The sequence below is a fragment of the Eleutherodactylus coqui genome, chromosome 9 (assembly GCF_035609145.1).
Source record: "Eleutherodactylus coqui strain aEleCoq1 chromosome 9, aEleCoq1.hap1, whole genome shotgun sequence".
Lineage (NCBI taxonomy): Eukaryota > Metazoa > Chordata > Amphibia > Anura > Eleutherodactylidae > Eleutherodactylus > Eleutherodactylus coqui.
The window spans coordinates 8208214-8219634 of record NC_089845.1 but is presented as its reverse complement, the minus strand read 5'-3'; the positions used below and the strand labels follow the sequence as shown (position 1 = coordinate 8219634).

General features: G+C 48.4%; 1 protein-coding gene across 4 annotated transcripts in view; it reads right to left on the bottom strand.

Moving 5' to 3' along the window:
• The window catches only part of PTPN3 (protein tyrosine phosphatase non-receptor type 3), a 318436-nt gene that overhangs the window by 237740 nt on the left and 69275 nt on the right, over nt 1-11421 (bottom strand). For all 4 annotated transcript variants that reach the window (XM_066579095.1, XM_066579096.1, XM_066579097.1 and 1 more), the window contains one exon: nt 7779-7886. In XM_066579095.1, coding sequence (XP_066435192.1) covers nt 7779-7886 — 108 coding nt within the window. The remainder of the gene's footprint in view (nt 1-7778; nt 7887-11421) is intronic.

Sequence of the window (11421 nt, the reverse complement as noted above, 5' to 3'; positions counted from 1 at the left end):
AAAGTAACAAATGACCTGATGACTGCAAAGTCGAGAGGTGATTACTCCCTACTAATCCTCCTTGACCTGTCTGCTGCATTTGACACTGTCGGCCATGACCTCCTTCTCACTATGCTCCACTCTATTGGTCTAAAGGATACTGCTCTCTCCTGGTTCTCTTCCTACCTCTCTGACCGCTCTTTCAGTGTCTCCTTTGCTGGTTCTATCTCTGCTCCACTTCCTCTCGCTGTTGGGGTACCCCAGGGTTCAGTCCTTGGTTCCCTTCTCTACTCTATCTATACTGCCCCAATTGGACAAACCATCCACAAATTTGGCTTCCAATACCATCTCTACGCTGACGACACCCAACTATACACCTCCTCTCGTGAGATCTCCGGACCATTCCTCCAAAATATCACCGACTGTCTGTTCGCTGTCTCTAACACTATGTCCTCCCTTTTTCTCAAACTAAACCTCTCTAAAACTGACCTCCTTGTCTTTCCACCTTCTAACCGACCTCACCTCAACATCTCCATTCCAGTGTCTGGCACCATCATAACCCCCAGACGGCATGCCTGATGCCTTGGGGTCACACTGGACTCTGACCTCTCCTTTAGCCCCCACATTTAATCTCTGGCCCAAACATGCCACATGCACCTCAGAAATATTGCTAAAATATGTCCGTTCCTAACCACGGACACGCTAAAGACGCTCGTGGTTGCCCTCATCCACTCCCAGCTTGCCTACTGCAACTCGCTGCTCATCGGCCTCCCCCGCACCAGACTCGCTCCACTCCAATCCATACTAAATGCAGCAGCTAGGCTCATTTTTCTATCCAGTCATTATTCAGACGCCTCTGCATTATGCCAGTCGCTGCATTGGCTGCCCATCCACTGCAGAACTAAATTTAAACTGCTATACCTCACTCACAAAGCTCTGCATGGCGCTGCACCACCATGCATCACCTCCCTACTGTCAGTACACCACCCAGCCCGCTCACTCCGATCAGCTAACACACTCAGACTAAACACCCCTATAATACGAACTTCACATGCTCGCCTACAGGACTTCACTAGAGCAGCACCCATCCTCTGGAATGCTCTACCCCAAGGCATCCGGACAATTCCCGATGCACGAAATTTCAGACGTGCCTTAAAAACGCACCTCTTCAGGGAAGCATACCAAATCTCCTGACCTAGTCCCTCGCCCCTCCCTATGGTGCTCCACCCTGTTTGCCTTCTGATAAATGATCTGTACATAAAACTTCCTGTGTTCCCCACCCCCTGCACCTCCTGTACCACCCTCAACCCATATGTGTCTAACCCAATGTATCTCACATTGTAATTGTTGTATTGTTTTGCATTTATCCATGCCTGAGAGCGCTGCGGAATAAGTTGGCGCTATACAAATAAAGATTATTATTATTATTATGTATGCCCTGGGGCATGAGGGCTTTAAAAATGCCTCATACACTAATATATATTATATACACACTATATAGACAAAAGTATTTGGACATTGAGTCTGCCGCACAGCATGCTGGGAAGGGCATGGATAAAATAAACAGCTGCTCATTTTGTAATATTCATTCATCCGATTGAACGCCTGTGTAGCGCACTGCAGCAACGGGTACGACCCCGCCACCCACGCCCATCCTCACAACAATCTCACAGCCTGGCACGAGGAATGGCGGCTATTCCTGCGCAGACTTACAGGGAGCTTGTGGAGAGTCGGCCTCGACGTGCGGCCGCTACAATACAAGTAAGAGGAGGGCGACACCTTACTGAATAGAAGAAAGCACTTTGTCTGAACAACATGCCGCGCCCAGATCCTTCTGTCCGTATGGAGTGCACTGTCTGTACTCTTATTTCTGAGGACATGTCCCCTAGGGGCGTCTCCACCGTCCTGCAGTCTAGTGTTTTGTGGCCCCCAGACACACAGGGGAGTGCAGCATCATTGTTTATTACACTCCAAGTTGTAAGTAGCCAGAGAGGAGAACAAAACCTGTTCTGTCTGAGGATCCTGATTCCAGAGGGCTGTATGACTATGTTGGGAGGTGAGGGAAGATGGAGAGGAGAGAATTACCTTTCCCAACGTGTGCCAGGTCCAACTAGTGAGATGGCCATTCTGGACTTACTATTACCCTACAGACCTGAAAGCGTAACAAGGGTGCAGGTTGGGGGGCACCAATACTGAGCATAATAGAATACATTTCCAACTATCTTTCAATAAGGTGCTTTATAGGGCACCACAAACAAACATTACATTTCAAGACGTCTGATCAGCTTAGAGATGTCCTTAATCTTACTGACAGGGACAATGTCCTTATACGAGCAGAGAGGAGACGTGGCTAGGCACCAAGAGGAGGGTCGGCACATCCCCGGAGCTCCTTAGCTTTACCTATCCATCACTAGCTGTCTTTTATCCAAGCCCTAACCCCCTGTTAGGTGCCATCTATAGACTTTATGTCATCCCAGGATGGTTTGGAGGGGTCTATTAGGTAAACCCACAAACTAGAACATTTGCAGCCTAACAAACTTCCAGCTACGGGCTCAAGTATAAACCAGCTGGAGGACCATGGTGCTCACTGCTACATCCACCTGCAGCCATCCATCTACCAGCGTTGATGCCAGCACAAATCACCAGCAATGCCCCTGCCAGTTTCCCTCTGGTCAAGCACAGGTTCTCCCCTGCGACACTGAGGGCCATCCTGTGTGGAGGAGAAAGATAATAGCTCTAGAGGATGAAGGTGGAAGCAGGCGGCGTGCAGGACTCGGTGATCCTGATATCTGCAGCTGGTGCATGCTGCTTGCCGGCCTGGACTGCTCCCGCAGGCACCACAAGGGGGTTCTCAGAAGTGGCTTTCCTGCTGTAGAGCGCCACAACATGTGGTGGAGCAATTCTTAGTGCTTTGCAGTGCTAGAGTTGTAGGTTCAAATCTGACCAAAGGCAACAACTGGATGGAGTTTTTACTAAAAGCAATGGGATGAAAATGAAAGGGAGGAGACACAGATTAGATATTAGACAGTGAGGGTGATCAATGAGTGGAACAGGTTGCCAAGGGAGGTGGGGAGTTCTCCTTCAATGGAAGTCTTCAGAGGCCGGACAGACATCTGTCTGGGATGATTTAGTGATCCTGCACTGAGCAGGGGGTTGGACCTGATGACCCTGGAGGACCCGATGACCCTGGAAGTCGCTTCTAACTCCACCATTCTAGGATCCTCTTCCCAGAAGCTGAGCACTCTTTTGGTGGAGTTAGAGTGGTGTTACAGTGGTGCATACACTGTAGGACCTCATGCCCACGTGACCACCTGGGGCTCTCACATATAAATGACATATAAAATAAACAAATACATCTTGTTATTTGTATAGCGCCAACTTATTCTGCAGCCCTTTCAGGTAATTTATTTACTACGCCCCAGCAAGCTGAGTCAACCTTGAGCCGGCTACCTGAACCACGCGGGAATTGAACCAGCCTTCAGGTCGTGAGCGAGAGCGAGGGGTTCTATGATATAATAACTGCCACAGAACTCACTAGCAGCACTCAGAGGACTTAACTTTTGCCCACAATATTCTCCCCAGATCACTCGGTAGCAAAATGAAGAGTCTGTTAAAGAGTCCTGCAGTCCAGATTCTTAACAGGAAAGGAAATCCCTAAAATGTTTCCCATTTTTCTTCTGCATGAAGCAGACTGGTGAATTAAGCTATAAGCGTATGTGAAAAAAGGGGGACTTTCCTTGCTTAATTTCACTATTGTTAGCCTGCTGATTTACTCTTAATTAAACCCAACGTTACAAGCTCTATATGATACAAGCTTTTCCTATCATCTAGTGGCTTCTTAACCCATTAAGGACCAGGCGCTGTAAATATACGGTGCCTGGTCCCGGGCTTTAAGCCCTGCCGTATGTAAAATTAAAGCCCCTGCTTCTGTAATAAATCAGAAGCAGGACGGGTTGTCAGCAGTTAGTCACAGCTCATAACCCAGAGGAGGAGGGAGAAGTGGGTTTTAACCCTTTCTGCCTCCTCCTTTGTTTACTACACATCGCTCAATGAGCGATGTGTAGTAAAAGTGAAAGAGGAAGTATTTCTTCCACTATGGTAGCCCAGGAGTCACATGACCGCCGGGATTCCCTGCTATAGCAGAGCTGTACCAGAGACTACTGTCACTACAGGGGGTGTGTTCCCTGTAACTGCGGCTCCTATGGACGTTCCAGCTACGGTGGGAAAGTGTGTAATAAAAACAAGCAAACAAACAAACATGTGAATGTCCTTCAGAGGTCTTATGCGACATCATGGGGGACATAGATAGTAAAAATAATTCCATAAATAAGTAAATAAAAATTACAGAATAAAACAATATATAGATAAGAAAGAAAATAACCCAAAACCGTCGCCAACCAAAACCGTATCTAGGAGTTAAACTTAAGCTCATTTGTGGCACTTCTACCATATCTCAACAAGAACCAACTGGCTTCCAAATTGAGCAGATTTATCAAGCTCTCTTTAAAGCGGCTAACCCAGATATCCGGCATCTTGAGGCTCCACAAGGATGAGGCCTGTAAGGCTTGCTTGCGCCACCAGAAAGCTCTCTCCTTCCGACCACAAGCCACTATTTGCAGATGTCGTGCCAGCCACTCTAGCTAGACGAGTTGTGACTTATAACTACAGAGCTTTAAAAGGAGAATGTCCGCAATATATAGGGATTCCTCTTCACTCTCCATTTTCAGAAAATTTCTAGATCATACACAGTTTGCTTGAAGGTCATCAGAGAATCTTCACTTCACTTGGCATTTCATTCCCTTCTCCTCCAGACCCAGCAAGCTTACAACCTCTTCCTCCACAGCCGGCCCATACTGGACAACCAGTTGGCACCAACACTGCGGTAAACCCAGCCTGAACCATCCAGCTTCAGAACCAACTTAAGGGGCTATGAGATACTCCTTCCATATCCTAAAAGTCTGGTTGGAAATTTGGTGAGCCCAGTATCTCTTTAGGGGTTTTCACCTAATGGCCAACTCAGACATTACTCTCTTTACATAACTTGAATTTTTGAGTTGAAAGTTCTGGCATTTATGATTTACAGTCGTAATAGTAATGTTTCCTCCTTTAGGCACTGCAGCAGTAAGTAGTCGTCCCCCTACTACTACCCCCCTACAAAGTGGTCTGCAGGGAGATCGTTCTGTTTCATCCCTGCTTCCAATGTTTTTCTGGCATGATGTATTGGATTCCTGCCTTTCCCAAGTTGTATCCCAGCCTGTATATACTTTACTGGTGGCTGATCCTACGTCTTTGACGCTGACCCTTTTTACTGGAGCGGATCTATATGTAAGCTTGTATGTGTATACCCACCATGGTGCTCATGATGTAAGGGGATTCAATTCCTCAGACACATGGAGACGTGCCTTGCTAGCTTATATAGGAAAAGGAACAGACATCTTAGGTCTACAAGATTCTTCTCCTCCACCTTCTATCCCAGGCACTTCCAACCACAATACAGTCTCGTTTACCTATCCTCTGCCCCTAAGAGAACATCAGGTTGTTCTTCCTCTTCCGTAACACCGTACCTTTCCCAGTTGATTCGGTATTTAGTGACACATGGGGTTGTTCTGTAATCCTGAGAGGCACGCTCTATGGAAAATCATTAACTCTTCTAAAATTCTTACGCGCCTCGATGAAACCCTGTTCCCACCTGATATGAGATTCGTGGAATATTTCAACGTGATCTCATTTTTCAGGTGTATGGCTAGGGGGCTTTAATCTAGTCTTCAGCCCTTTACCAGACCTCATCGGGCCCAGATAGATTGGCCACACACAGTGTCTGTTAGTCGATACAATACTTTTCTCCAGGCTGCTGGCAGACATCTGGACAACCTAACGTCCCCGGCTAGATTACACCTTTATATCCACCCCCCTTTCATCTGGTACCCCAATGACTTCATGGCATCGTTCCCAATAGCTCCCCCTTTGTTTCCAAGCGTGTTCTGCCATAGGTCACATGTCCATATCTGGCGGACCTGTCCAATGGTTTCAGACTCCTGGTACCAAATAAATCACCTGATTTCCAGGGCCCTCCGGATATTATTTCCACATGTTTGCTCCTAGGTGACAAACCTCCAGGGCTGCGCAGCCAAACTCATAAATTGCCCTAATGTATATGTATGCCAGCTCAGAAACATATTGCTTCCAAGTGGAAGATTCCTTCAAATTTTGACAGTGATGCAGAGTATGAAATATGCTGATTTAGTAGATAATTCATGCAACTAGCAGGGATGGGCTGGAGGCCTGTCTGCTGACTCGGCAACCACCGGTCTCATTCGGAGTCTCCCGGTCGTCAGCATCCTAATGACATTATACATGAAGTCCACTCATATGATGTAATAATGCTCTTATTCATCCATGCCCCTCAGTGCAGTCTACCTTTATACTAGTGACCACTATCTCCCAAATCATGCCCCACCTCCTCACCATTCCCGCTTTTACTCGTTTCCTACTAGTTCCTGGAGTTTCTACAGCTATGGAAAGATTATAAAAATAGTTCTTGTAAATCTTTGAAATCATATTTCGATTTGGGTTACCTGGAATAGTTTGTGCCCCCTGTGTGGGGATTTCAGTTAGAAAATTGTGAATTTTCAATGTAAAATCTTTCGATAAACTGTTTCGACCCCAACAGAGTGCAGACAATGGGGCAGCTTATATGCATCTTGGCTACGTGCCGTGAGCATTACATAACCCACGGGAATAAGAGGATTTGGCTTCCCTCCTATTCCTATGTGGCCTAATAAAGACGTAAGGGGGCAATGAACAAGAAGAAAGCAAAAAGGCAATGAAGCAGCACTAAAACCTATAAAATGGGGAAAAACAAGATTATGCAAAGAGAAATCCTGGGGCCAGTCACACGAGCAGATATCGATTGCTGGTGGGACCAAATACACTGCCGGCGGGACCCAACAGACTGCCGGCGGGCCCCAACAGGCTGCCGGCGGGCCCCAACAGGCTGCCGGCGGGCCCCAACAGGCTGCCGGCGGGCCCCAACCGGCCGCTGGCGGGCCCCAACAGGCCGCTGGTGGGACCTAAAAGACTGCTGGTGGGCCCTAACAGACTGCTAGTGGGCCCTAACAGACTGCTAGTGGGCCCTAACAGACTGCTGGTGGGCCCTAACAGACTGCTGGTGGGTCCTAATAGACTGCTGGTGGGTCCTAACAGACTGCTGGTGGGTCCTAACAGACTGCTGGTGGGTCCTAACAGACTGCTGGTGGGTCCTAACAGACTGCTGGTGGGTCCTAACAGACTGCTGGTGGGTCCTAACAGACTGCTGGTGGGCCTTAACAGACTGCTGGTGGGCCCTAACAGACTGCTGGTAGGTCCTAACAGACTGCTGGTGGGTCCTAATAGACTGCTGGCGGGACCTAATAGACTGCTGGCGGGACCTAATAGACTGCTGGCGGGTCCTAATAGACTGCTGGCGGGTCCTAATAGACTGCTGGCGGGACCTGTCAGACTACTGGTGGGTCCTAATAGAATGCTGGTGGGACCTAATAGACTGCTAGTGGGACCTAATAGACTGCTAGTGGGACCTAATAGATTGGTGGTGGGCCCTAACAGACTGCTGGTGGGCCCTGACAGACTACTGGTGGGCCCTGACAGACTGCTGGTGGGCCCTGACAGACTGCTGGTGGGCCCTGACAGACTGCTGGTGGGCCCTGACAGACTGCTGGTGGGCCCTGACAGACTGCTGGTGGGCCCTGACAGACTGGTGTGTCCCCGCAGTCCTACCGGAGGACCTTGTGGTGATAACTCACGTGCGAGTCCGGTGAATCCTCACTATGCTGCAGGCCAAAGTAGTCCCTCTCCTTGACGGTCAGGTGACTGAAGACCGCGTCCAGCAGAGCGCCGCCGTTCTCCTGCTTCTACAAAGAAAACAGCACTGTTATTACAGGAAAAAAAGGAGCCCCCGTTAGCGACGCCCCACGGCCCTCGGGGGCCACATCTCTATTTTGCTATTGCTACTTAACATTTCCTGTGTTTCTCAATATTTTTGGGGAGACAGTGAGGTAGAGGCGGCCATCTTTAGTTAGCCCACTGTCCGTCCGCTCGCTCATCACTCCAGTCTACACGGTGGATGCAGTCAAGCACAATGGGGAGACATAACGGGTGAGCTTGGTGTGTGCGAACGTTCCCGTGTTACGGGGGGACGCCAGCAGAAGAAAGACACGGCTACCCAGGTCATCCTGCTACCCCCCAATGTTGATCCAGAGGAAGGAGAAAACCCAATGAGTTAAAAGCCAACTTTCCCCATTTAAGGGAAAAACATTCCTCGCCGACCCCAATGAAGTTTTATAACGATCACACTTTTGGGTTAAACATTTTTAAAGAATTTTTGATGGTTTTTTTTCCTAAATTTGCAGTGACAATCCATTTTTAAAGGAATCCTGCATTTTTTACACTGCCCACTCAGCCTAGTAATACAGAGCACCATGCAGCAGGCATCCCACTAACTTAACAGCCTTGAGGCCCATTTACACGCAACGATTATCACTCAAAATTCATTCCAACAATGGCATATGCGGGATAATCGATGTGTGTAAACACTGCCATCGTTTATTCTTCGTCTGAACCAGGACTTTAAGGTGGGCTTAAAATCCATCTTTCAGCTGAAGAAGTGATAGCAGGGACGGCACGCTGTGTTCTGCACGACAGCCCATTGAAGAACCATGGAGCTGTGTGCAGAGCTCAGACCACATGCTGTGTTCTGCAAACAGCTCCTAAAGGCTCATTAACACACAAATGAAGCGAATAAAGTGCTAATGGGTATTAGTGTCCATTAGCACTTTATGCAAAATGAGCGCTAGAACTGTCAATCTTTTAATCGTTTGAAAGACTGTCTTTGCGGTGTAAATGAGCCTTTAGGCCGCTGCATGCGGCTGGGTCAGATTACGCATGCGGAAATGCGGGCCTGGCCGAAGCAGCGTCCACGCGCACCTGTTCTTTTTCTTCATCTGTACTGCGGTTGGTTCGCACGGCTCACTGAGGGACATGTGCAGTACAGATTTTTTTTTAAACTCCTGCTTTTCCTGCGTCATTTGATGCAGAATCCAAGATCTGTCCGCAATGTCAAGGGCCGTGGATCAGAGGGCGTCCACGTGGAATCTTCCCAAAATGGAGCATGCTGCGATTTTTCTTCCGGGAGAGGAAACCACAGTTGGTTTCTGCTCGTGTGCATAAAGAATCACTTTTCCATAGCTGCTATGGGCGGTATCTGCTGCGGAATCCGGAGGCGGTCGCCTGCTCCACATTCCGCAATGCAAATCCACACGTGTGCGTGAGGCCAAATGTGGTGCGCATGTAGTAAGACACAAGAAAACCTTCACAAATGTGTTGTTATACAAGTCATGTCCCGTAGAGTGAGGCGAACATATTACTTATACCGCATGATGAACGCCGTAAAAAAGATGGTGACATATTTTCTAGAGGGCAATAAAGCTATTAAATACATCATATGGGATTGAAAAGAGTTATAAAGAAAGCCAGAGTTATGACCACTGTGAAGGCCCGTTTACACGGAGCGATGATCGCTCAAATCGTTGCGTCTAAATGTGCGCCCATCGTGCGCTTTTCAGGCACTGCTAGCTGATCGTTATATTCAGTCCAGCCTAAAAATCGTCCTTCAGCCTTATCAGCAGTTCTCCATGGTTAGTGCTGATAGCATTGTTTCCTGTGGAGAACCAAGGATCTGAGCGCAGATAAGACCCTCCGGCTATTACTGCATTCAGCTGAGGCTTCATTTGCATACATAATTGCTCTTAAGTAGCTGAGTAGCTACTTAATAGTTTATGCAAAATGATCGCTCAAAGCTGTCACTGTGGTCTGAGCGATCATCACTCCAGGTAAATGGGCCTTAAGGCTACAGCCACAAACTAAAACCAGTTATGTCACTAAAGGGTTTAAAATGCACATAAGGAGAATACATGCCGCTGCAAGTACATTTACATTCAAAGTATAAAATAAGTTACATTTTGGGAGGATTGTCACAAATCTAATGTGACAGTTGGGATGGTGAAGATAAAAGGGAGTACGACGCAGCGGTCCCATCCCCGGGCGTGACGCAGCGGTCCCACCCGTACTACGGCTCCATTCACAGAGTTGACTCCGAAACCCCCTGGCACTGGAATGGTAGTCGGTCGGCATCAGCTTCCTGGGACGCTTCCACTGATAGAACAACGCTGTAAAAAAAAAAAAAAAGGCTTTCCGTCCGCCTGCACCGCGTTATCCATCCTGGCAGCGGCGGCGTCTAAACGCACCTGCTCTTCTTTTTCTCAATCTGTACTGCGGATGGTCCGCATGGCGAGCCGTCAGACATGCGCTATGCAGATTATTTTTTTTTTTAAGCCTCTGCTTTTTCCGCATCATCGCCTAACAATGACACAGAACCTGCAACCTTTCCGCAATGTCAATTGTGAAAGGGCCATGGATTGGACAACTTCCACGACTTCAATGGAAGCTGTCTGTGCAAAATCAGCGCAAAAATGGAGCACGCAGTGATCTTTCCTCTGTGAGCAGAGCCGCAGGTAGTTTCCGCTCGTGTGCGTGAAGAATCACTTTTCCATTGCGTGCTATGGGCGGTATTTGCTGTGGAATCCAACAGGGGGCGCCCGCTCCGTCGCGGGTTCCCATTAAACTCTTATTAGGACATATATAGGGGGACCCGTGACTAGTTCCTGCAGGTCTTCATGAGATGCCAGTGTCGGCTGCCGGCGGTCACCGAACCGCTCTAGGCAGCAGTGATAGAACAGTACTGGCCGGTGTGGGGGGGCTAGAGTCAGTGGCTGCATCGGTGGCAGGCGATACACCGACACCTACAACGTGTCTGTACACCGAGGACCGCACAGCAACAACCCCCAGGGAGGCCCTGACCTCCGATGTGTCCAGAGAGCCGGCAGCTCATTAACACAAAGAGGACATCATGAAGTCGGGGCTTCACACCAGATACGTTCCAACACTACTGAGCCCAGCATGCCTGCCAACACGTCTGTTTATACGGGATATAGCCATTTATAGACGCTTCTGACATAACATGCATTACTCCACTGCTAATGCTGCTGCCGGCTGACAGGAGGGTATAGAGGAACGTCAAACGTAGGCAAACCGCAGAATTCACACTCACAGAAAGCATCGGCGTGCCCATCAGAATGCCTATCGGAATGCCCATCAGAATGCCTATCGGAATGCCCATCGGAGTGCCCATCGTCTTCCTCGTCTGCTTGTTATTTCCACCTCATTAAACACAATGAAATGTTTGTTGAGGAAATAGATGAAAATCATTATTCTTTTCTTTAACTGACCCTAGCAATAAACCGTTACACCAATACATAGGGGCTCATTCACAAGACCGCGATCTCAGGACGTATTACGGCCGCGTGACACACAGCGAATGGGGCAATGAAA